Source organism: Artibeus jamaicensis, unplaced genomic scaffold (assembly GCF_021234435.1).
Source record: "Artibeus jamaicensis isolate MK-2021 breed Jamaican fruit bat unplaced genomic scaffold, CSHL_Jam_final contig_519, whole genome shotgun sequence".
NCBI lineage: Eukaryota > Metazoa > Chordata > Mammalia > Chiroptera > Phyllostomidae > Artibeus > Artibeus jamaicensis.
This window is the reverse complement of record NW_026521871.1, coordinates 18,630,237-18,654,250: the sequence shown is the minus strand read 5'-3', so window position 1 is coordinate 18,654,250 and position 24,014 is coordinate 18,630,237. Positions and strand designations below refer to the sequence as shown.

Below are 24,014 nucleotides of genomic sequence, written 5' to 3'. Positions count from 1 at the left end.
CAAGTTTTCTAGACTAGTAAAAATACCTCCCTCCAGTAGCAGAGAGTCACTTTCTTGTCCACATATTCCAAAACCTTTTGGCAGTCCAGCTCTGTATCATTGAATTTTGAGCCCACACCTCTCTCTCATTTGGGGGGAAAGATAGTATCGTGTGTGTGCATTAGTCTGAACAAACAGGCTGTCATGCCCCCACCACAAAGAACTGAGTACCTCATGCCGTGTATCATAGAACCTTTATTATTTTTCCTCTAAATTCTCAGGAATGTACATAATGTCCGTGCTCTAGTTATGACACCATTTATAGACATTTAAAATGCATCTTCATTTATAAATATTTTACATTTGGTCCATAGAACAGATACTTTTACTAAATAATACTGTAATTTTTTTAAAACAGGCTCTGTATATAGTTCGAATATGTTTATATTACATATATTTTTATATAGAGATAGATTTACTTGGTGTTCAGAGAATAAATCCTTATTGCAAAAAAAAAAAAAAGCATATATGATAATACAGTATCTTTTCTCCCCAGGGCAAATACTAAAAAAAGTTGCACATATTCACAGTTCTCACAGTAATTGTACGACACACATTATTGTGCTATGTGAGTAGGTTTGGATGGAAATCAGTTAGGGGATTTCTTGCCAAACACTGCACTTAGATGTGCTTACAAACATGAAATACACTGCATTTGTCTTAAAGAGACTTGGTCTTAGTTTCACATTGAAGGACAAAGAGAAAGTCTGAAGTCTTCTGCCCTTATTCTAAAGGAATTCACACAGGATGGGGTGCGGTGGTGAGACACAGTGAAGGGTTCCGTTCGGTCTAAGCCCTATACATTAGCAATGCGTATGCAGTTGAACTCACCAGCAGGCATCCAGGGTGCCTTAGAATGAGACTATGTTACAGATGACTGCAGGAAAAGGTTTTAGATTTCCTACACAATGTCGAACAAGACCCTATAAACCACGCATGAGGATGAGTGTACTTGTGTGTGCATTTATATGTGTGCAAGTGCTTTCTGTTTTCTCTACAATAATGTGCTTAATAATCTGAGGGTAATACCTTATTGCAAGAACTGGTATGCTGGTCACGGGTCACTTTCGGATGAGAACGACAAAAGATTAAAAAACCCACAGTTGCAGCTATTTACCGTAGTTATTAAGGATTATTTGTAAAACACAGTTTGTGAGCTAACTAGCTAAGGAGCTACAGGGCACAACAGACGATTTGCTACATGGGAACCCATCTTCCTGGCACGTGCGAAACACTGAGTTCCTGGGGCTTGCAAGGAACTGTCATCACCCGATTTGCCGCCACTGCAGGGCCCATTCTGGAAAAGAACAAAAACTACTTCCCAGGGAAGCAAGTTTTATTCTTGGAAGCACTTTGGGGGTAGGAGTGGGGGCCTGGGTCAACACTAGCCCCTCAGTTAGTGGCTGGGTAGATTTTAGTGGCAGTGAGGGGATTCCCACTGAGGAATTTCAGAAAAGGTGAGAAGGCAGCAGCTTTGAATGGGGTGGCAGTGAGGGAGATAGTTTAAAAAAGATAACTGGATCCGTTTTAACTCAGGAACAGGACTTGACCTTGATTTCCTTTGCAATTGTTCTGTGCTCCGTAAAGCCAGGCATCCTAAGAGCAACTGGGGCTTTGATTAAGGAACTTCCCCAGCAGGATCTTAGTTCCCCCAGAATGGCGATAAAAAAATTAATTGTGCTTGTGGCAGTTTTCCAAGGAGCAGGGCCAGGTGCAATCAGAATGGCTTGCTGAGGAGGGGGCAGGAAAGCTTAGCCGCAGAGGTGCTCACTCAGCCAGTGGCAGGGTAAAAGGACACAGCACAGATTGCTTGGGAAGCGCGTCTGGGAACGCTGACTGAGGTCCTTAGGGCTTGTTTTAAAGTCAAGCTGCCTCGGGAAGGAGAAAGCCGAAAAACGAAAGAGCCCCTCTGGCTCCCTGGTACTTAAGAGTGAGCTCTCCCTAGAGACCTCTGTTATACAAAATGCCCTTTTCATGTGTACAGAGCAGTGTCCCGAGGGAGATGAACTCCTGCAAAGTCCGAGATAACAGTCATGGGTTTCAGTGGTAAGTGAACAGTCAAGAAAACTACTAAAAACCAGGAGGGTGCAGCCTCACCGCGTCACACTCACTGGCAGGGTAAAAAACGACCTACCACGGCAGTCACAAATGCAGACTGCTTGATGCTCACGGGCCTGGATTAAAAAGGTCACCGGTCCTTGGGTGCTGGAGCTATCAAGTATCTTTGCCCAAGGCAGGACCCACCAGGGGTGAGACTGTCCTCTACCTCCCCTCTCTGCGTGGTGATGGTGTCTGGACTCGCCACTCGAGGTAGCTTGAGACAGATGGTATCTTCAGACATCAAGTGGTGGTCCTGCTCAGCCAGGCTGGGGGCGGGGTTAGGGGTTGGTGAGTGTTGGGTTGGCGAGCCGCCCTGCACCCTTAGATGTAGGCCTCTTTGCTAGCTGAGCTGCTGGCCTGGGGTTGCTCTGGACCATTCTCTGGGCGAACGATGTCTTCGCTGGGCTGGATCATGACCTGAATGCGCTGCAGGCACCGGGGAGAATTCAGGCTGAGGTGGAAGCAGACTGGCCTCTCTGCTCCCCTACCATCTTTTCAAGTCTATTCTGTCTGCTCTGACTTCAAACTGTGCCCAGACGTGGCCATGTCTCTTTAGAGAGTGTCTCTAAACCCTCTGATGCCCTCATGCACACCTCCTGTCACTTGGGTTATAGCAAATCCCTACTGGCCCTCCACATCCATTCTTGACCATCATCCCCTTCATTCTAGTCTCAACACAGCAGTTGGAGGCTTATCCTAGGGATCGTGTCCCTTCTTGTTGTGTAACAATGGCTCCCACTTCACCAAAGTCCTATAAGGCCCCATATGATCTGGCCCTTGTCATCTCAGACCTCCCTGTCCTCCGCTCACCCCCTCACTTACCTCACTCCAGGCACACTGGCCTCCTTACTGCTCCTCACACACACCAAGCATGCATCTGCCTCAGGGCCTTTGCACTTGCTGTACTCTCTGTCTGGTATATCCTTTCTTTCAGATAGTTTCACAGCTCCATCATTACTTCCTCAGGTCTTGGCTCAGTGTTTCTCCTCTGTGAGGCCTTGCTCAGCACTCCCTAAACCCTTTCCTACTTTATGTTTCTCCATAGTCCTTCCCATCTAAGGAGCTTTTATTTTGTTATTTGTTGATCTTCCTCTGCTAGAATATAAGCTCCGAGAGAGTGGGGTTTTGCCTGTTTTGTTCAATGCTATGTCTCCCGTACCAACATAGTGTCTGGCATATAGTAGGTGTTCGATACATATTCGCTGGGTGGACAACTCTCCCACCACCTTCTCCACGCACACCCCCTGCAATCCTGCCTCATCACATGATGTGCCATCTTCAGACATGCCGTGCCCTTTCCACCACTGTGCCTTTGCACAGGCTGTGTTCTCTTGCACAATGCAGACCTGACTGCCTTTTGAGGCTCAGCAGAGGGTAGTGGAAAATAAAAACATTTAATCTGGAGCTGGAAAAAAAGGGCTGCAAGCCTGGGCTGAGCTGATAGCCTACTGTAAGGAAGGGGTAAGTGGTGTCCTTGCTTGGCCTCAGTTTCTCAGGGATAAAAGGAAGCTGCCCAGCAACTCCAGGGGCTGCACACGCCTTCCCTTTGCTGCAGACCTGGGAGCCCCTCCTGGCTCTGGGTGGGTCTAGCAAGTAAGTCTTGGTGGGAAATAACGTTGAGGGTCACTGATCGGGGTGTTCCCAGCTGCAGCCCTCCGTAACCTGACTCTCCACCCTTCCTCAGTGAAACCTTCTCCACCTCCACTTGCTCCATTAACGTCTCTAGCACCTGGGTACCTCCGGCACTGCCTTGTTTCACTCAACAATTTGATATAATTTAACAATGAGCTGGCATGGACCTAGTAGGTGCTAGTGGGGCCCTGCAGGGGGCAGCGTGCCTCACACACTTTGTCTTTCATTGAGGGTAAGACCATCTTTTCTCTTTATCGAGCTTACAAATGAGGTCTTCAGTAAGCCCTCAACCCATCTGATTCTACCCTTCATCTGCTTCAAACTCTTCCCACTATCCTCAGAACAAAGTCCAAACTTCTTGTTCTGCTTTCAAAGCAGACCTTGATTTGGCCAGGCCTCAGTAAATTCCCGTCCTCATCTCTTATTGCCCCCTGCACCCACCCCTCTTCCCTCTACCCTCCGGCCACATTGATCAGTTTATGCCTGCGGGCCCTGGCACATGCTTCCCGCCCTCTTCGAGGAACGTTCTTTCTGCTTCTGTTTTTAAACTCTGGCTCACACGTAGCTATCCCCACCCTCAGGAAGCCTTTCCTAACCCTCCCCAACCCAGGCAGGGCTTACCCACCTCTCTGGTTTACCCCAGTCATGGCACCTCTAACACTCCATTGTCATTGGCTGTTGATCTGTTTGCCTCCCCAGGTAGACTGTGAGCTCCATAAGGGTAGGGGCTGGCCCAACACAGTGGGGGAAGGGGACCAACAATGCAGAGGGTGGAGAAGGGGCTTACCTGCTTCAGCGAGCCCTTTAAGGTGAGGAACATGTAGGCCATGTACCCAGGGATGAGGACCATAGAAGACAGAGCCATGAGCCAGCCAACGCCCTGGCCCCACTTGGGGAAAACATAGCTTCCCATGGTGAGAGGAGTCATCTGCACAGCACTGAAAATGAACACCCCCTGCATGGGTGGAGGAGAGGGGGCGAGGGGCAGTCAGTCACACTTACTGGACAATCAAGCCCCCTCCTTAGATCCTACAGCTGATAGGTCCACTGCCTTCCACCCCCATCCCTGGGCTGGCCCTCACAAGGACCCAGCATCTTGGGAATCCTACACTCAAGGCCACTTTCAGTACATAAGGCGCCTTTGTACATAATAGAAGAAGGTACCCCACTTGGGAGGAACAATAGCAAAAGAAGCCTTCTCTATGATAACCAATAGGAAAGGGCACCCTTCTTAGAAGAACCAATATGAAAAACACATCCTCTCTGGAAGGACCAATAGAAAAAGGTACCCTCTCTGTGAGGACCACTAGAAAAAGGTAGTTCCTCTGAGAGGACCAATAGAAAAAAGCATCCCCTCTTCCAAGTTAACCAGGTTGGCAAACAAGACAAGGATGAATGTCAGTCCCCATCCCCACTGGCTGGGTGTCCTCGTGCAGGACACACATGCAGTGGCCCAGCAGTCACACCCAGGATTTGGGGCAGCCCCCTCCCAGGCCTACTCATGCCTCGGCTTCCCCTTGCAGCAGGAAATGAGAGATGCTGAAAATGAGAGACCTCCCCGCGTGGACAGTTTGGACTTCAGAACTGGGCCGACTTAGTTTGAATGCAGCACTGACACACTGGGTGATGCTGTCTGGGGAGTGCTGGTAAAGCGCTCCCTCAGCAGTAAAGTGATGCATTGTTGTCTATTTTTCTGCGCTTTGTGACAATGAAGTAATATGTCTGGTTTCATGCAGAGCACAGAGCAGATGCTCAGCAATTGGAAGGGAGAAGTATTATTAGGGAACAGGGGCCTGGGGTCTCTTCCATCCACCTCTGTCTCCAGAAGTTTCTCTCTGGATCCGAGCTGCCCCAGGACCCGGTCTGTCCTCATCCTAACAGAGCTGGTCACACCTTGTTCTTACCGCCACAATGATTGGGGTGAAGAAGGACCAGCAGAGCTTCCACCAGATGCAGGGCCTGGAGCCAACCATCTCCTGGATGTTGTCATAGAATCGGTTGACACCTGTGACATTTGGAGTGAAAACAGGAAAGATGGATAAGTTGTAGGAACAAAAGGTTAAACTCAATTTGTCACTTCCTCACAGTATGACCACAAGTAGGTCACCTAACCTCTCTGAGTCTCAGTTTCCTCATCTGTAACATGAAGCGAATGCTCTGAGGGTTCTTGTTACCTAAGTATTCAATAACCAAATAAATCCCCACAGCAAGTGGGTTGTGTGGCAAAGCAAATCGACTTAATGTGAAAGTATCCACCAAAAACTAAATATACTAACAAAACATGTCCCCATCACTGTTAATGCCCCTCACAGGCAACATCTCTCCCAGCCATTCCTGCAAAACTTTGCTGGGCAGGAACAGGTTTTCCTGGTGATCTGGTGCTGCCAGCAATTGGTGATGGATTGCACAGAAGAACCGAGGATCCTGCAAAGATCCACAGGTGCAGTGAGGTTCACAGAGCATGTTGAGCACTGCTCCAATTACAAGCAAGTGCACTGACCAGGAGGATCTGATAGCCCCAGACCAGTTAGAGCTGAGGAAAGAAAAATGATGAGGTTGAAGTGGCAAAGGAGACAGAGTGATTACCAAGTTCTGAGAGGGACCTCAGAGAACATTTTTCTCAAACATCGCCTTGCTGTGATAAAGTGCGGGGAAGGACATCCTTTGACTAGCATGCAGTTGGGTCTGGAAACAGGCCACAAAATAAATTAAATCATTATTTCCTTCACCCTTTGTTCTAACATAGTGCATACTTTTAACTTCAGAATTTTTTTTTGTAGTTTTGGCTTCCCTTTTCTAGATAAAATTTCGAACAAACCATTTGATGCCAAAATTTGTGAAGAAATTTTGGTTTCTATCTTACCTGAGTTTATTTAACTGTCCTTACGGTGTCTCCTAAACATGGAACCTCCAGTGCTAACATCACTGAATTGCTGCGAGAGAACTAACACGTGAGTGTATGGAAAGGGCCTGGTGCTCATGTTGTACTGACTGAATGATAACTGAAGAAGGGAAAAAACTGAATGAACGAGTGGAGGAGGGTAGGGGACTGATACTCACCGTAAAACCAGGAGATGGAGACACATTCAAAGAACACGAGGAACAGCAGGCTCATGCCGCTGGCAGAGTAGTAATCAAAAAGCTTGAAGACATAAATGCCCCCCTGCAGGAGGAAAAGTGGTGAGAGCAATGCCGCTTTTACTAGGGACCAGCATGTTCAGTTCACAGTCAACTTAGACTTGATAGTCTGATGAGGTTGGGGTCAGGCTAAACTGCAGCAAGCTGGCTTGCAGGTAGATTTGAGGAAGCACTGGTGACCCTGACAGGATGTGAGTGTTGATTCTCTGGGGACTGGGAAGAAGTGTGGGGAGTGAAGGGAAATGTCCCATTTCTGGTAATGAGACTGGAGGGTGGTGGAAAGAGGAGTCATCTGTCCACAGTTTAATCAGTCAGGTCCCTCCCCTGCTTAAAACCCTCCATGGCTTAAATAAGACAATAACATAATACATAAATAAGTAGAAAGATATAAAATAAAATCCAAACACATTGGCCTGGAAGGTCCTGCATGATTTGTAGTTCTCCATCCCCCACTTCATCCTCAACTCCCTCTGCCCCCACTACACTGGCCTTCTTTCTGTTGCTCAAGTTCACTAAGCCTATTCCCACCTCAGGGCCTTTGCACCTGCTGTGCTTTCTTCTCCTAACTATATCTTCCACTCACTGGCTCTCCCTCGAATTTGAGTCTCAGGTCCACTACCACTTCCTCAGAGGGACCGCCCCTGACCACTCCGGCAAGGCAGCACTCCTCTCGTCCTCACTGCTCCTTCCCTGTTCCACTATCTTCTTTTCTTCACGGCATTTAATAACCTAATGTGTATGTCAGTCTTGTCCACCAAAGTGAAGCTCCAAGAGAGCAGATACTGTCTGTCACGTTAACTGCTGAATCTCCAGCATCATGCCAGACCTATAGTAGGTGTTCATTAACTATGATGGAATGAATGGATAATAATTCTAGGTCTGAACTGTATTTGGATTCAAGGGTGGCTGTGTGGATCATAAATGAGACCTGCAGAGTTGAGCTCATGGCTTTAGGGTCATTTATATTTACTGCACAGTTCATCAGTCATGCTTCTGTCTTCTCAGTAGACTGGGGGGCCTTGAAGGCAGATAGCCTTGTTCATTACTATCCACAGAAAAAGAAAAGTAGGAATGAGAGGAAAGGGAAGTGTCAATTTCAAAGGCCCAACTGACTCCACCTCGACTCTCCAGTCAATTTTTGTGAGTCCTTTGAAACTCAGCCCCTGCACTCCCTCCTCCAGGAAGCAGTCCCTGGTGCCCCAGGCAGGGTTAGGGGCTGAATTCTCTAGCTCTGTGCATCATTTCTGACTCAGTGTCTGTGTCCCCCACCAGCCCAGGGTCTCCTTGTGGGCAGGGACCTCATCCTGCTCCTTGCAGTGCGTGCTTGGCACGGAAATGTGCTCAATGAGCAAGTGGAAAGTGGACTAAGACAAGGCTGGGAGTGGCCCTGGGGCAGGCAGCACCAGAGGTGTTCCAGTGCTGACCGAGCTTACCTGGGTGATGTTAGAGAGGCCGATCAGGTAGGAGACGATGCAGACAGCAGCAATGAAGAGCTCCCTGCGGTTGCGGAGGAGTCTGGGGTACTCATCCACCAGGGCCGTGATGAAGCCTTCCACAGTGCAGAACTTTAGGGGTAATGGAGGTCAGCCACCTGTGCGGCAGGCCCCAACCCCAACCCAGCCAAAGCCTGACTCGCGCGGAAGACTGGAGAGCCCAGCAGCATCAGGACAACAGGGCTGGCTGAGCCCTGGTATCCAGTCCTGATCTGCCTCTGCCTGGCTTTGTGAACTCAGGAGAGTTCCTTTCCTCTGGGCAAGTTTCTCCATCTCAAAAATGGGGAATGTGGTTGAACTGTTCTCTGATGTTTTGTGCAGTGGAACATTCTAGAGGTCTGAAATTCCTGGCCATCTTCTCAGGGGGCCTAGGGCAGTGGCCTCCTCTCCCTGCTTTCTCCCAGATGGGAAAGGCTGGGGGAGGGGCTACTCCAGGTACCAGGGAGAGCATCCTCACCTGGCTGTCAATGCCCAGCATCAGTAGCATCGAGAAGAAGAGAATGGCCCAGAGGGGAGAGATGGGCAGCTGGGTCACTGCCTCCGGGTACGCCAGGAATGCCAGCCCAGGGCCTGCGGGGGAAAGGGTAAAAAATAAATAATAAAATGTACCAAATACCTACAGCATACTCAGTGCCCACCCACTTTCTCAGCTTCATTTCATCTTCTGGGAAAGCTTTTGGGTGTCATCAGACCCTCTTTCTACATGAGAAAAAAAAGTGTGTGCAGCAGGGGAGGCTGCAGGGTTGGGTCCAGAGATGAGGGGACAAGCACAGTGAAAGGAGGAACTGCAGAGGCTGGCCAGCAGTGGGGACAGTGCAGGGGCAGAGAGGTGACCGGATGGAGAGATAGTCGGAGGTGGAACGGGCAGGTCCTGGCATTGGTTGGGGTCTGCAAGGGAAAGTGACAGAAGGGTCCAGGGCGATGCTGAGGCTCCGGCCTGGACACTGGATGGCAGAACCTTTCACTGCAGTGGGGAGCACAGGAGAGGAGGAGGCTTGAGGAGGTCAGTTTGGGACATGTTGCATTTGAGTATCTGGGTGGGGTGATATTCAAGCAATCAGGGAAAATCTTGGGAGGAAAAGGAAAGACACTCTAATCTCCCTGGGGTCTGGTTCTGGAAAGAGGGCTGGGGGCTGCAAGTTGCAGAGAAATGAGGTGGCTACCCCAGCAGGGCCGATTAGGACCTCAGTGGACAGCGGTCCTTCCCGCATGGCCAGCCCGGTTCTTCGCAGTGGGGAAGTGGCTAGTCATGCTTCCTTCCGGAGGCTCTGGGCCTCTGCTGTGCACACGGCTCGTGTGTGCTGCTTTCCTGGCTGAGCAGGAAAGAGAGGCGTGGCCTGGGGTTTTCTTTGGACCCTGTGGCAGACTGGGGAAAACAGAGTGGGAACTATTCCCATGGGGTGGGAGTATTTCTGGAGCTTGGAAAAGCACACGGACTTAGGTTCTTTGTGTCCTGGTGATGAACACGTCTGAGGTGGACCAATTGTTTACATCCCTGGGGGCAAGAGTGTCTGTTCTCCCCCCAGATGTCCAGGATTGTGTTGGAAGAGCCAGCATGGCCAGGCTTTGCAATTAGCCAGGTCTGTGCTCAATGCCAAAGCTCTATCACCTTTCTAGCTCCCTGAGGCAGCTGACCTCAGTGAATCTCCGATTCCTTGTCTGTGAAATGGGGATAACAAGAGCTACTGTTAGAAAGATCCAGGGATACAGTCCACATAAACACTCAGTGGGCCGCCTGGCACACAGTGACCTCAGTGCCACGAGCCCAGGTGGCGGTTAGCCCCTCCCTCTCCAGGATCCCTGGTCTGTGTGGTGCTGACCTGAGGCCGCCACATCAGCAATGGACCTCTTGGTGACGTGGGCCATGAAGCCCACGATGGAGAAGATGACGAATCCTGCAAACATGCTGGTGCATGAATTGATGCAGCAGACAATGATGGAGTCCCTGCAGAGAGGGTCGGACATAGTCAGGGAGTGGGGGGCTGGTGGCAAGGTGAGCAACTGGTTAGCAAAAGGCAGGGCCAGGGAGGGTGCCCAGGAGTGGGGCTATAGGGCAAGGGGGGTCCATCCTCCACCCACAGAGAAGGAGCAGAATCAGAAAGTGGCTGAGGGGATTGGCTCTGAGAAAGATGGACTTGACAGTGGAGAAAGGCCTGCAGCATGGCTCCCGAGGAAGGGGCTCCTGTGCACCTGTAGACATTGTTGTGGAAAGAATTGTAGCTCCCAAGAGCAATCAAGGATCCTAGGCCCAGCCCATAGGAGAAGAAAATCTGAGTAGCAGCATCCAGCCACACCTACAGGCAGAATGATTAAAAAACAGTCAAAACTGTAATCATAAAGCCCGGTGCCCCAGGGCCTCTTACACATGCTAGCCAGCTCTACCTGGCAACAATCCCAGTTTACCTAGGAGGGTCAGAGAGCTACAATAACTTATGCTAAAGATGGTAAACTGTGCGCAGAACTCAGGGGTGCATTTAATCTGGCCAGTGCCCTCTGGTACCCAGGGCCAGGAGGACCACTCACCTCAGAGTCTGACAGCTTCCGGAAGTTAGGTGTGATGTAAAAGAGGATGCCCTCCTTGGCCCCTGGCAGCGTCACTCCACGGAAGAACAGGATGATCAGCATGATGTAAGGATATGTAGCTGAGAAGTAGACCACCTGGGAGAAAAGCGGGTGATGGTCACGCCCCCTCCAGCACACCTATGCCTCCCCCTTCCCCACTTCACCTACATCTGTACCTGTTGTGGCTCTGGGCTTGGTTCCAGTTCTCCTCCTCCAGGAAGCCTTCCTGGATTCCTAACCTGTTCTGCTTGCCACTTTTCTGCAGCCCCTCCTTGGAGTCTGAACCAACCAGCTCAGCATCAAATTTTTTCTTCCCCTACCCATCCTACTTTTTGATTTCTGTTTAAATTAAAGTAATACATGTGGTGACAGGAACAATTTAAAAATCACATGTGAACACACAATTAAAGTTCTTCTCAGCAGCCTATAGAATATAAGTTACATGAAGGACAGGGCTTGTCTTGGGCACTTCTCTGTTTTTCCAGTGCTTAGACTAGTCCATGGTATATAGTAGATGATCAATAAATACATAAATGTATGGATGTGAACATTTTACTGTTTCTCTTTTGAGATTTCCCTTTGCATATATGATCACATTCTCTTATAAAATGAGGCTCAAATTATGTACTTACCTTTTCCTTTAATGTGTTAAAATTAAAAAACACAGTACACACAGCTTTGTTTCTTGTTTTATTTACTAAACATTGTTTTATTGTCTCATAACAATGTGAGTTTTAATTACACCAAGTAGCCCCTTAATAGGTTTCACCATCCACTGAGATTGCCTCCAATTTTATGTGAATCTCAATAATACTACATAAAACTTTTTCTACATAAGTAGACAAATTATACTAAAAATTTACTACAACTTATACTAAAACAATTTACTAGCCTTTGGAAAAATATCTAGAAGTGGAATTACTGTGAAAAAGGAATAAGCCTCTCGGAGGCTCTCTATCCACCCACCTAGAAATCCAGCCTTGCCCAGCGCCACAGACAGACCTTTCCTGCAAAGATGCCAGCACCAGGCATAATCATCTTCAAAAAAAATTTTTTTTGCCAAATTGATTATCAGGAGACTGAGATCATTGTCGGAAATTACATTGCTTTGCTCCTAGTGTGAAAGAGCAATTTTCAAGTTCAATGGCCTTTGTATCTCAGAGGCATGCTCAGCATGAATTGCTCTCTGGGTTCGCTTCATCTCCCTGCCTTGACACTGAGATTCTGCAAGGTTAGGAAACGTGGCCACAATCCCATTGCAAAGCCACTGTACTTAGAATTAGGAACAGGGGATTCAGCACCATCTCTGTCACCCACAAGCTCCGCGACGTTGAGTCAATTTCTTATCCTCCCTGAGCCTTTTTTTTTTCCTGGAAAATGGGTACAATCAAACTCGCTACTCAGAAAGGTTGGTTGCCTGAGGACATAAAACATACTTAATATTTGTTGTTCAGTCTTGCACTTCAATATGTCTTTCATGTTCAGCATGGAGCTAGGTACACAGTAGGTGCTCAGTGAATGCTTACTGATAGATAGGTTGACATTCAAAAGATGCAGTGAGAGAGGCCCTACTTTCTGTCCTCAAGAACTAGCCAGTCTTGTAATGTGGCAGGAACTCTAGATAACACCCCAAAATGATTATAATTGATGTCATGTATCAAGTGCCTACTATGTGCTAGGCATCTGCTATCCACTCTGCATAGATTATCCCCCTCAGTCTTTGTGACGACCCTACTGTAAGGTACTATTATTGTGACCACTTCACAGATGAAGAGACTAAGGCTCAGAGAAGTGAACTGACTTGCCCAAGAGCACACAGCTAGGAACCAGGGGCTGAGATTCAAACTCAGCTGTCTCTTCCTTAGGCCCTCCATTCTTCTGCTTCCAAAAGCTGGGCCTGGAGACAACTGTGCCTCCTCCTCCCTGTGTAGCCTAAGGACAGAGTGGAACTGCTTTGACACCAGCCTTGAATCTGAGAACCTGTTGGGTCCAAAGTTCCCAGTGGACTGAAATAGGGCAGTTTGTCATCAGCTGTGCCCATGCCCAAGTATGGAATTCCTTAAGGTTCTGTTCTGCTCATTTAGCTTCTCAGGTAGTCTCAACCTCCCTGTCTCCAGCCTCAGTCAGTTCAAATCCTTTCTCTTCCTCACTTGCTCTAAGACCACTTGTCCTGAGTCCTTCAGGCCAAGACCAGTGAGAGACATGGCCACCTTCTGTCCCTGGACTCATGGGGTGGGGCTTAAAGGAGGAAAGAAGTAGAGGTCCAGTCTTCCTCCCCGTAGTTTAATTGGCAAGCTCCCCCAATGTCTCCAGGATGGACACCCCAACTTGGCCTGGCTCTGCCCTTGCCAGTAATAAAAACAAAAACAGTAACTCCCCTTGCTAGCTCCTGAGTGCCTTATAAAACGTGGGCTCATGTGATTTGCATAACAAACCAACGGATAAGCAGAGGTATTAACCCTATTTTTAGAGAATAGTCCATGGTATATAGTAGACACTCAATAAATACCAGACAAATACATAAATGCATGGATGTGAACATTTTACCATTCCTCTTTTGAGATTTCCCTTTGCACATATGATATTTTCTTACAAAATGAGGTTCAAATTCTCTCCTCATTGAAACTAAGTTTCGGAGAGATGAAGTGACTGGCCCAAGGTCACACAACCAAGTCAATAGCCCAGTCGGGATCTGCATTCATTACTATTTGAATACAAGGCCTGAGTATTCAACTACTAATCAATCCATCTCTGTTGCTCCTCTAAGTCTGGGATGTAGAGTATTCACTTCTAGACCTGCTCACACATAGGACAAGGCTTGGAACACAGTAGATGCTCAAGGTCAATTTGTTTAATGCTCCATGAGAAACACGTGCCATCTGTTTTGTCGTGGTTCTGCCGGGTCCAGGGCAATCTCAAGAAACTTAACGTGAGCCTGGCACTATTCGGTACCTGACTTTCATCATTTCCTTTAATCCTCACACCTCCCCAGCAGAGGTCATGTGATTCCCCGTTTACAGGAAGGGAACCCGAGGCACAGACAGATGAAAGGACCTGCTTACATTAAGACTGTAAGATACGGGACTGCTTGCCCAGGGCGGAGATCCCTTTGTAGACGCAGCCCCGTCTAGTTCCCACTGTGCACATCACTCACCTTTCCAGTCCAGCCGACACCCTTCCAGATACAGAAATACACAAGGATCCAGGCGATGGCCAGGGTGATGGCCAGAGGCCAGCGGATCTGACCTGGCTTATCCAGCCCATCTGTCATTTGATGCATGTTGCGCCTGATGGAACAGACGAGGGAGGAGGAAGTCACATGAGGCTGGAGTGACCCAGGGAGTGCAGACCAGTGCGTGGACATGGGCAATGTCCTCCACAATAATTGTGCTGACATCTGCGATCGCTAAGATCTAAGAGCTGGGTGGGGACTCTGGGGCCCATTATACTAATTCGGTATTAAGTGCTGACCCGACAATGCCTTAATTCAGCCACCCCTGTCACTCATCTGGTTGGCTGCAGTAGCCTCGTAGAAGGACCCCCCACCTTCACTTTCTCTCTGTCCCCACCCCAGGCCCTGGGGATCCTTCTAATTGCAAGCTGGTCATGTCACTCTTACACTTAAAATTCTGCAATGAATAGCTCACTATTGTTCTCAGAATGAAGCCCACTCTCTAGGTGGACCCTGAAAGGCCTCAGTGAGCTGGCCCCTGTTTCTCTCTAGTCTTGGCTCTCACCACAGCCCCTCAAACTCTCATAACACTGGACGACTTGTCACCCCTCACTCCAGCCAGGGTTGCTCTCTCCTGCCTCCAAGCCTTCATGCACACTCCTCCTTCTGCCAACACCTGTCTTCCTGACCTTGTTTTTCATCCTTAGATGCTACTCCTTACTGGGCTGGTCCAGGAGCCTTCTGGGGCCCTCACAGCCTGCTGTGTGTCCTTCCTCTTAGCATTGGTTACCTGGTGCTGCCACTGCCTGTTTACTTATCCCTGTCTCTAACCAGACTGGCACATAATAGGTGCTCAAGAAATGTTTATTGAACAAAGAGTTGAATGAAAAGCCTAAACATGTGTGAGACAGATGTGGGAGATGCCTGAAAGCAAAACCAGCCAGAGAAGAATGTAATTTTTATTTGTAAGGAGACAGCCCAGTCAAGGACGTTTCAGCACAGAGACTGGCGACATGTGTCCCAGCACCTCCTAAGAATGGTTCCTCCTGGCAGCTTTTCCCAGGTGCAGAGAAACCTACCAGGTCGCTCCTGGGAGATCCTTTCAAGCTGCCGAGCACAGATACTCCCTTTGTGCCAGACAGATTTGGGTCTTAGGACCTTTTTTTTTTTAAATTAATGTTCCCAGCATGCACCTTCTGTAATGAAACAGTCAGCATGGCCTTCTCCACAGACAGAGTGTGCATGTGCATGCATGCACACACGTGGTCTCTACTCCAGGTAACTCTGGACTGGTTTTCAGGATAGATCGGGACTATTAGCTTCCCCTGTTGATTCTTCTCAGCCTATGATGGTTATTGCCCTCTGCTGGCCACTGTCCACCCTTCCCAATGCCGCCAGCTCAATTGCCCTCTGGCTTCTTCTGGGATTGACCAGTAGCAGGAGTTTGGAGGGTGGGAAGAAAGAGATGTACGGATTATCCTCCTGCAGTTGCTTTGTCTACAGCTGGGTTTCTCTATCAAAGGTCTAGCACATGTCTAGGGGTCCTTCCGAGGTTCAGCTCTCTCTGGGGGAGGAAGGGGCTCCACCCTTTCTTGTATCTCCCTTAGCCCTGCCCACATCTCCATGAATCTTCACCCAATTTTTCCACCAGCCTTTGGAGGGTGTCTCTGCGCCCGCTGGCCCTGACTGAGACACCACCCACCACGAAACCCCTGCACTCACTCCCAGAACTCCACCACAGCGCTGGTCATGTTGGTGGTGTTCACAATGCTGTAGTTGGAGAAGCAGTGGTCTGTGTTCCAGGGGTTGTCACACTGTTTCCATGGCAGCGTCTGCAAAGAAACAGTGGCACAGAAAAATCCTGTTACACCCCCAGGGGCTGGAAACAGTGGTCCTAGCATGCTGTCCACTTTTACGGTCCTCCGAGCCTCCTTAGCTATTACCAGACCTTCCCTTCCCAACAGCTCCCAAATGCATGCCATGCTGTGAGCCCCTTTTTAGAAATCAGAGAGGGGTGGCAACTTGCTTGAGATCACACAGCTCCTAAGTGCCATTGCTGAGCATTGAACGTGCAACTTTTCACTCCGAAAATGTCCTTTCCAAGCTTCACCATTGGTTTTGTGTGTCCATCCTGGGGCCACTTCCCAGCTATGTGACTTTGGGCAAGAGGCCTCATTTATTGGAGCCTGTGTACACTGTTGTTAACAATGAATAGTTACAGTGCTTGTTCTTTGCCAGGCACAAACCTAAGCACTTTATACATATTTACTCCTTGATTCTCATAACTCTGGGAGGTAGGTTTCCCTTTTATTTTCACTTTACAAATGAGGGCACTGAGGCCCAGAGAGGTTCGACCTCATTGCCAAAGTTCCAGAGCTGGTACACAGTAGGGTCAGGGTTTGAACCTGGGCACAAATAAAGTGAGCTAACAATGCCCGCCTTAGAGGGGTATCAAGAAGATTAGACGTTAGCCCACAGAGTGTCTGGCTCAGTGCCCAGCCAGGAGCGGGGACTCAATCATGGGGCTATAACTGTGGGGAGCAAGGGCTGCTGAAGGCCATCCCCCCCCCTCACCACTGGAGGAATGGCCCTGTCCACAGAATGGTGGTCCCAGGGATGGCGGGTGGCTTTGGGTCTGGCTCCTTCTTGAGGAGCAGCTGGAGGGGCCGCTCACCGTGGTGAAGGAATTGTACAGGTAGTAGATAGCCCAGGAGATGATGACAATGTAGTAGATGTTCAGCCAGAAGGACAGCACAGCAGCAGCAAGGCCCACACCTGGGAGTGAACACACCATAATGATATTCATTTAATAACAACAATTTCCCCAGTGCGTGTTGCTGTTACCATTTTGCACAATGTTTACAATCTCACTTGACCTTGGAAAGAGGCAGAAACTTGGCTAAGGTCACATGCATCTGGCAAGGGAGGGAGCCAAGCCTGGCATCTGGGGCCCCCTACAAGTTGCTTGAAAGTGGGGCTAGGTCTGGGCTTGCCAGCAAGCATGCTTCTCCCATGTTCACCTGAGTGCCCGTCAGCACTGAGCAAGGAAGCTAAGAAAGCTGCCCCCAGCACATGCCAGGGAAACTCAGGGGAATGAGTTCACAGAACAGGGCAGGCTGATGTGTGTGTGGGGGCCTCTGGATTGGGTCCTCCCCTCTACCAGCATGGTCATCTGTCACCTGGCCCCTTGTAACGGTGCCACTCTGCTCAGCCATGGCTGAGCAGTCTCCCCTGTCCAGAGGGGTCACGCATGTTGAGAAGGCTCTGGCTTTGCCACCATCCTGTGAGCAGAATCACCACTGCAACCCACAGACATCCCCACTCTGCAGACTTACCCTTGAACATGGGGGCCAGCTTCCATACCCCCAGGCCCCCGATGGATGTGTACTGGCCTAGGGAGCACTCCAGCAGGAAGAGTGGGACCCCCGCAAAGATCAGCGTCAGGAAGTAGGGGATCAGGAAGGCCCCTGTGGGGTCAAGAAGAGAGACATGCGTGGCCCCATTGTTTTGGAGAAGCCCCAGTCAGAGAGCATCACAGCAGAACATTCTGGGGTCCCTGCCATGATTTCCTTACATTGTGCCCCAAAAGCAGCACCCACAGCCAAAATTAGGCCTAAGGATATTCTCTGCTCCAAACATATGCCCCACACTTTGCAAATGAAGAGAAGTTTCTGATATTGACAGAGGACGAAGGCCCTTCGGGAATCTTTTAATGAAAGGACAACAAACAGGAAGTGGGGCCTGACACTCCTTTTGGAGTCTTTAGGGGACCCAATACCCTAAGGGTGCCCCAGAAGACATCTAAGAGGGACACTTTCTGTGGGGTCCAGGCCCAGCTGGAAAGTGGCCGGGCCAGCACCTACCGCCGCCGTTTTTTCCGCAGAGATAGGGGAATCTCCAGACGTTGCCCAGGCCAATGGCATAGCCCACGCAGGACATGAGGAAATCGAAACGCCCCTTCCATGTGTCCCGGTCCGGAAGGTCCGCTGCCTTCTTCTGCACTTTGACCACCAGGGTTTTGGGCTTGTCATTGGCCACAGGGACCTCGCTAACCTCTGTGGAGATCTGCCCATCAGCCACCTTGCTTCCATTAGTCGCCATGTCTCGGAGTCTGGACGCAGGGGTCCTGGCAGATGGACGTGCAATGTCAGCTCCAGTCCACGTGGACAGCAGTTTTGTGACTCAAGGTCACCCTAGAACAGAGGCCTGGGGTGACAGGCAATGAAGAGAGGCAAGATTATGGAGCTGCCCCAAAATGACAACAAAAAATAACTCACAAAAAACCTAGGAGTCCAAGAATGCTCTTTTACAAGCCCTCTGCCTCCCACCAGGCTCTGCTCCCAGAGGAAGGGGGGTGCCTCTTGTTTCCAAAGACAACATGTGAGGGTGTGGTCGGCTGTGTCCTGGACTACTTCAACTCCAGCTGTCCGTGTCATGTGGGGCTCTGTTGTGTGTCACACTCAGAGAAGCCGAAGGTGATCACACTTCCAGAGAGAAAAATTAAGTGCTCCTCGTCTTTGCCTCCCTGAGTGCAGATTTTCATTTTGATGCTGTAACAGCCATAGCAGCGTAAGCAATGGCAGAGTCGAACACGGAGGTGTCCTGGCTGCAGGTGGTGGGGGAAGGTGGTATACGAGCACCAACACTGATGGTGATCAAAGTTCTCTACCACTTTCAAGCTGTGTGACTTTGAGTAAACTTAACCTCTCTGGGCCCCACTCTCCCTGTCTTTTAAACTGAGGATAATATAGTACATCCCTCATTGGGTTGTTGTTCATCACTTATTTATTCAGACATACTGTGCCTGGGAAATAATGAGAACTTTTTGCTATTTCATCAGCAGTTCCCAGGATGGGCCATATTTCCAAGTCTGGAAATAGGGCCGTATTGGGAAGCTCTTTATGAAGACATATTCCCAGCTCCCGCCCAAGATGTGCCACAGCAGAATGCCTAGGAGATGAGCCCCAAATCTATACCTCTAACAAATGCCCTGAAGAAGGTTCTTATACCAGGAGAGCCAAACCCAGCCCCTGGGCAAGGGGACCACTGACCTAGATGACCTCTCTGACCCTCAAACATCCCCAGATGTTCTACCTACTGCACACTTCTGACCTCTAGTTCCAGAGAAAGTGAGGAGAGGAGACTGGACTCAGTCCAGTCCTGGGTTCAAATCTCCACTCTGCCTTTTACCAGCTGAATGGCCCCAGGTACTACTCCTAACTGCTCTTGGCTTAGTTTCTCCCTCTATATAAAGGGACTAAGGCTATCTGTCTTGTAGAGTTGTGGCAAAAATGAGTTTTCATGGCTTTTAATAGTGCTTTTCACCTGACTGGTTGGGAAATGGTTCATTTTGGTTGTTGTTACCTGATGCTTTTCTGCGGTGGGTCAGCTTCAGAGCAGCTCTCTCTGCAACTCCTGGGTGAGAGCCTGCAAAGCGGAAGAGAGGAGGGTGGTGAACTGGCAGGCGGCACTGACGGGCAGCCCTGGGCAGAGAGCAGCAGGGGTGCAGGAAGCCTGCCAGCCTCTGTGCTGTGTGAGTCCCTTGGAGCCACCCAGCCAGGGTGACCTCAGCGAGTCCATGCAGCATGGCTGGTCCATGAGGTCCCGGAAACATGCAGGAGTGGGGCCTGATGCCTTTGGGACAGCTGTGAGAGTGGGCATGAGGGCACTGTGAGGAAGACGTCCCATAATTTTATCAGAAAGGAAAGATAAATCGCAGAGGGGCTGCCGCTTCTCAGGGCTCCATTGGGAGCCAATGAATGCAGCTGATAACTTTCTACATCCTCTGTCCAACCTTGCCGTAATGTTGTAAAAAATCATGCAAGACCATGAGAGAGCCCCTTGCTTGGGAAATGAGAAAAGCAGGTTTCAAAACAGTTTATTTAGTATGCTCCTATTTTACCCCTCCCCCTAAATCTGTTCAATAAAAAAGAAAAAAATACCACAATGATTTTACCTAATATGTTCCTAGTGATTAGTTTATAAGTGACTTTTGCTTTCTTCTTTCTTTCTTTTTTCTTTTTTTTTTTGCACTTTTCTGGATTTCTACAATTATTTTTAAATTTCTACAAAAATTTATAAATAAAATAAATTTCTAAATTTCTATAAAAAATTTAAATTAATAAAATCACAGAGAATAAACTTATGGAACCCTCAGAGCAGACAGTAACATGTGAAGCACTGGGCTGTGGACTCTCAGATGCAGGAGCCAAAGCAATGTGTGGCCCCTGCCCCAAGAGGCTTCCTCCCCTTGGCTCTGACCTGCAAGGGGACCCAGGCTTGCTGTGCATTTGCCTTCCGGCCCTTCACATGCAGTCCCCATTGCCAAGCACCATTCTTTCTTCCTAGAGTTCACGGAGAACCAGACTACCTTCGAACAACCCCAGTTCTTGTTCTCAAGGATGAGCCACAGGCTTGTTTAGCTCCTGGCCTGAGCATGACACCGTCAGACTCAGGTAGGGTTACTGCTGTACATGTCAGGAATAGCAGGAGGCAGGCGATTCTGCAGTCTACCATAGAGACTTGGGATATTCAGGGGAGGGAGCAGCCTCACAAAAGTGGGGGTGGGTTTTGAAACGGATCCCCTGTGGGGGATCAGCCATTCGCTGTGAAAACAATGATTCCCTCAATTGTCCCCATGATCTACCCTTATGTACTCCAACTGCCAAGCTTGTTTAAAATGATCCAATCACCTCAGACCAGGGCTGGTCACCTGACTCTGGCTAGCCAATCAAAGTTCCTTCCCTGGAAATTTAGCCTAGGATGGAGAAAGAAGGCCAGTCTGTCCAGCGACTTGGTACCACTGAGGCAGCCATCTTCTGACCACTTCATACTCAGTAGCAGAGACTTGGTCTGCTGAGAAGGAAAGAAAATGGAGATCAAAAGATGGAGACTCTTGAAGGCATTTTACTTTGTGGTTCCAGGATTTCCAGGGACTGGTTATTAACGCTCCTGCTCATGGAGTTTATAAAGCAATCCACAGTGATAAAATAAAGCCCCCATTTGCTTACACTGGACTCAGGGGATTTCTGCTGTAATCTCAACTCTTTGGGCACTACCTCTCACCACTCGACCAAGTTCTCAAGAATGCCTGTGGCCTGTGGGAACAACTTCTTGCCTCTACTCTGGATTTACTTGTTGATTATCATGAAGACTAAAACTAAACTCCAAAATCTACTGGGTTTTTTAAAACTGATGCTGTGCCCTGGGCTTCAGAATCACCCAACACCATTCAGGGAAAGGGAGAAGGACAGGGAGAGCGAGAGTACACAAGAGAGCCAGAGACAGCCAGATGCAGCTCTGGTTCACTTCCTGCTGGCAGACAAGACAGCAGGACCTGCTCAGTAGGGTGAAACTTAGTGTGTATTTCCTTTGAAGAAACCATTCAACATCAACACAAAGGGAGGTTGAAAGGTCAGGGGGAAGAGTTCAGTTCATCAGGAAGTTTATACTGTTCTCTTCTCTACAAGTAGATTGAGCCCCTCCTCGGGCCAAGCCTGGAGGGGTCAGAGATGGTGGCTGCTCTGAAGAACTCACCATGAGGAAGTCAAATGTGTGATCTCCAGAATATGGAAAAGTGTATTCAGATTTAGCCAAATGTCTATAGCTGCCCTATGCAGAGCCACATAGGCATCTGTGGAGTTTTCCTTTTAGAACATGTACAATAGATGAAGATCAAAGACATAAAGCCACAAGTTTATATAATTGATGCTACTACCTCAGTGCTCATCAGACCTCAGCTCCCTCTAACACTTACTAAAGCTGGGTCAGTCATGTCCCCATTTCGGTCCTCATCTGTAAAGTGTGTGTGTGGGGGTAATAACAACACTTCTCTCATAGGTTTGTGGGGAAGATTAAATGAGATCGTGTATATAGAGCACGTGAAAGAATGTCTGGCTCAGCTCGAGGGCTTAGGAATCTCTACTATTTCCTCTGTGTGACTGTTACCATCTGTGTTATGGATCATGCTTCTTAATCTGGTATTCTCCGCTTTCCAGAGGCTATAATAATGAGGAGGAGGATGAGGATGATGATAACAGCTAACATCTACTGAGGGTTTATTATTCAGGCCCTTCGGCATCTTTCAGCATTTTCAAAAGCCAGTTGAAAATCATCCTTTTAGTTGCCATGGGGAATACTAGCTAATAAAAATGTCAAGTGCTCTGTGATAGCTCTCTTTATACCAATTCAAAGTGGTCTGGCTGATCACTTTGGGCCAGTCAGAAGCTGGGAGTGGAACATTTGTGCGTGTGGTTAAAATAATAAAAAGGAATCATTCTGTAATAAAGTCCGGTAAGAAAAAGGAAAAAACCCAAATATTGAGTAGATGGGCAGAAAAGGATAAAGGGACCCCTGTTAGTGAAAAAGCCAGGGACCCAATGCTTATGTAAAGCAGGTCCAGAAGCTGCCTCGCTCCCGCACCCTGGGGGAATCACTACATGGGAATTGTAACTCCCGACACCAGCAGGTTAACCTGTCGCTCCCCTCATGAAAAAGAGCACACGGAAAGCACAAGCACGTGCTGTCTTTCTAGAATTGATGTTCTCTGAGGCCGAACTAACCTTTTATCATTGTTGTCTCCCCTTTCCTGAAACAGCCTCCTGTGCGTTGCAGAGAAGGGGCTGCTCTGGGTGGGAGGATGGCTCTGTGGGTCTCCTGCAGTAAGACCACACAGCGCCCTGCTCCTGAGCGCCAGTCTGAGCCTGCTGGTACAGCAGGTAGAAGGAATGCCTCTCACTAGCTCATGATGTAGAGCGCAGGGCATTCTTCCAAGGCTGCCTTCCAGAGTCTTTCAGTTCTTCCTCATCAGGTGGACAAAAACCTAGTTCCACGGTCTTCCAGGTCCTTAATATACCATCATTAACTGAATTCCACCAAAGCAACTTTCAAAAGGGTACTGTTAATATGAGACTACAAGTGATAAGTCCCCTGTAGTCACTCACCTACTCACTCACGCCTTCATTCACTCAACAAGTATTTACTGAGCACATACTATGTGCTGGAATGAGGATGGAACAACTGTTTCAAGCATTTTATACTCTGAACTATGCAGAGAGCAGACCAGCAGACTCTGGTGACCAGCAAATTCTGGAGACTCTGGTGACCAGAATTTGAATCAATGAACTAACAGGGCCAACAGAAAGATTCAATTTTGTAAATACTTACTGAAGGCCTAATGTGTACATGGAGCTGAACTGGACACTCAGGTTGCAAGGATTAATAAGGTCCATGACCTTGACAAGGTCACAGCCTAGAAGGAAAAATATCTCTGCCTACAGTTAATCATAACCATAAGTACTGAAAGAGTGTATGATAAGACACTTTAGGCCTAGAAGGAATGAGTTAACTCAACCAGAGAAGGTATCAGAGATGAGGGAACATTTGAGCTGGGTTTTAAAGTCTGAAGATGTGTTCGTCAGGCTCAAAAATAGGGAAGGGCATCCTTAATGGAGGGAAATACGTGAACAAAAGTAGGGAGGTTTGCAGCTTGGAAGGCCAGTTTGTGAAGGGCCTTGAAAGCCAGACCAAGGAACTTAGAGACCAATTGCAGGGATGGGACAGGAGCGATCATGTGATCAGATTAGCATTATAGCAGAAGGGGGACTCTGGGAAGAAGTTTAAAGAAAGAGACTCAAGGAAGGTAGGTGGTAAAAATGTTCCCATGATGCCCCATCCTTTTCTGATGTGCTATGACCAAGTCCTAAAGCCACTGATAAAAATGGGTCAAACCAAGCAGAAAGAATACTCCTGCCAATCCCTGAGTGAGGCGAAGCCTTGTAAGAAAAAGAAAACATGGAGTTGGAAAGCTCTGGATGAGAAGTGGCAATATGGGTCAAAACTGGCCCTAGGACTGGTTTTATTTGGCCTGAACAAACAAA

At 48.6% G+C, this 24,014-nt stretch overlaps 1 protein-coding gene across 3 annotated transcripts in view; it reads right to left on the bottom strand.

The window, feature by feature from the left end:
- Window positions 1-216: 216 nt before the first annotated feature.
- The window catches only part of SLC6A1 (solute carrier family 6 member 1), a 41,592-nt gene continuing 17,794 nt past the window's right edge, over window positions 217-24,014 (bottom strand). For 2 of the 3 annotated variants that reach the window (XM_053668945.1, XM_053668944.1), the window contains exons 2-16: window positions 19,501-19,563; window positions 18,000-18,342; window positions 17,472-17,603; window positions 16,811-16,911; window positions 15,859-15,968; window positions 14,119-14,251; window positions 10,926-11,060; window positions 10,593-10,696; window positions 10,223-10,347; window positions 8,860-8,972; window positions 8,343-8,474; window positions 6,832-6,934; window positions 5,676-5,776; window positions 4,559-4,726; window positions 217-2,565 (exon numbers count right to left, since the gene is read on the bottom strand). In XM_053668945.1, the coding sequence (XP_053524920.1) occupies window positions 2,461-2,565; window positions 4,559-4,726; window positions 5,676-5,776; window positions 6,832-6,934; window positions 8,343-8,474; window positions 8,860-8,972; window positions 10,223-10,347; window positions 10,593-10,696; window positions 10,926-11,060; window positions 14,119-14,251; window positions 15,859-15,968; window positions 16,811-16,911; window positions 17,472-17,603; window positions 18,000-18,237 (1,800 nt within the window). In that variant the 5' untranslated portion in view covers window positions 18,238-18,342; window positions 19,501-19,563 and the 3' untranslated portion in view covers window positions 217-2,460. Of the gene's footprint in view, window positions 2,566-4,558; window positions 4,727-5,675; window positions 5,777-6,831; window positions 6,935-8,342; window positions 8,475-8,859; window positions 8,973-10,222; window positions 10,348-10,592; window positions 10,697-10,925; window positions 11,061-14,118; window positions 14,252-15,858; window positions 15,969-16,810; window positions 16,912-17,471; window positions 17,604-17,999; window positions 18,343-19,500; window positions 19,564-24,014 lie in introns of those variants that run through there. The other variant, XM_053668946.1, reaches the window with a different exon arrangement.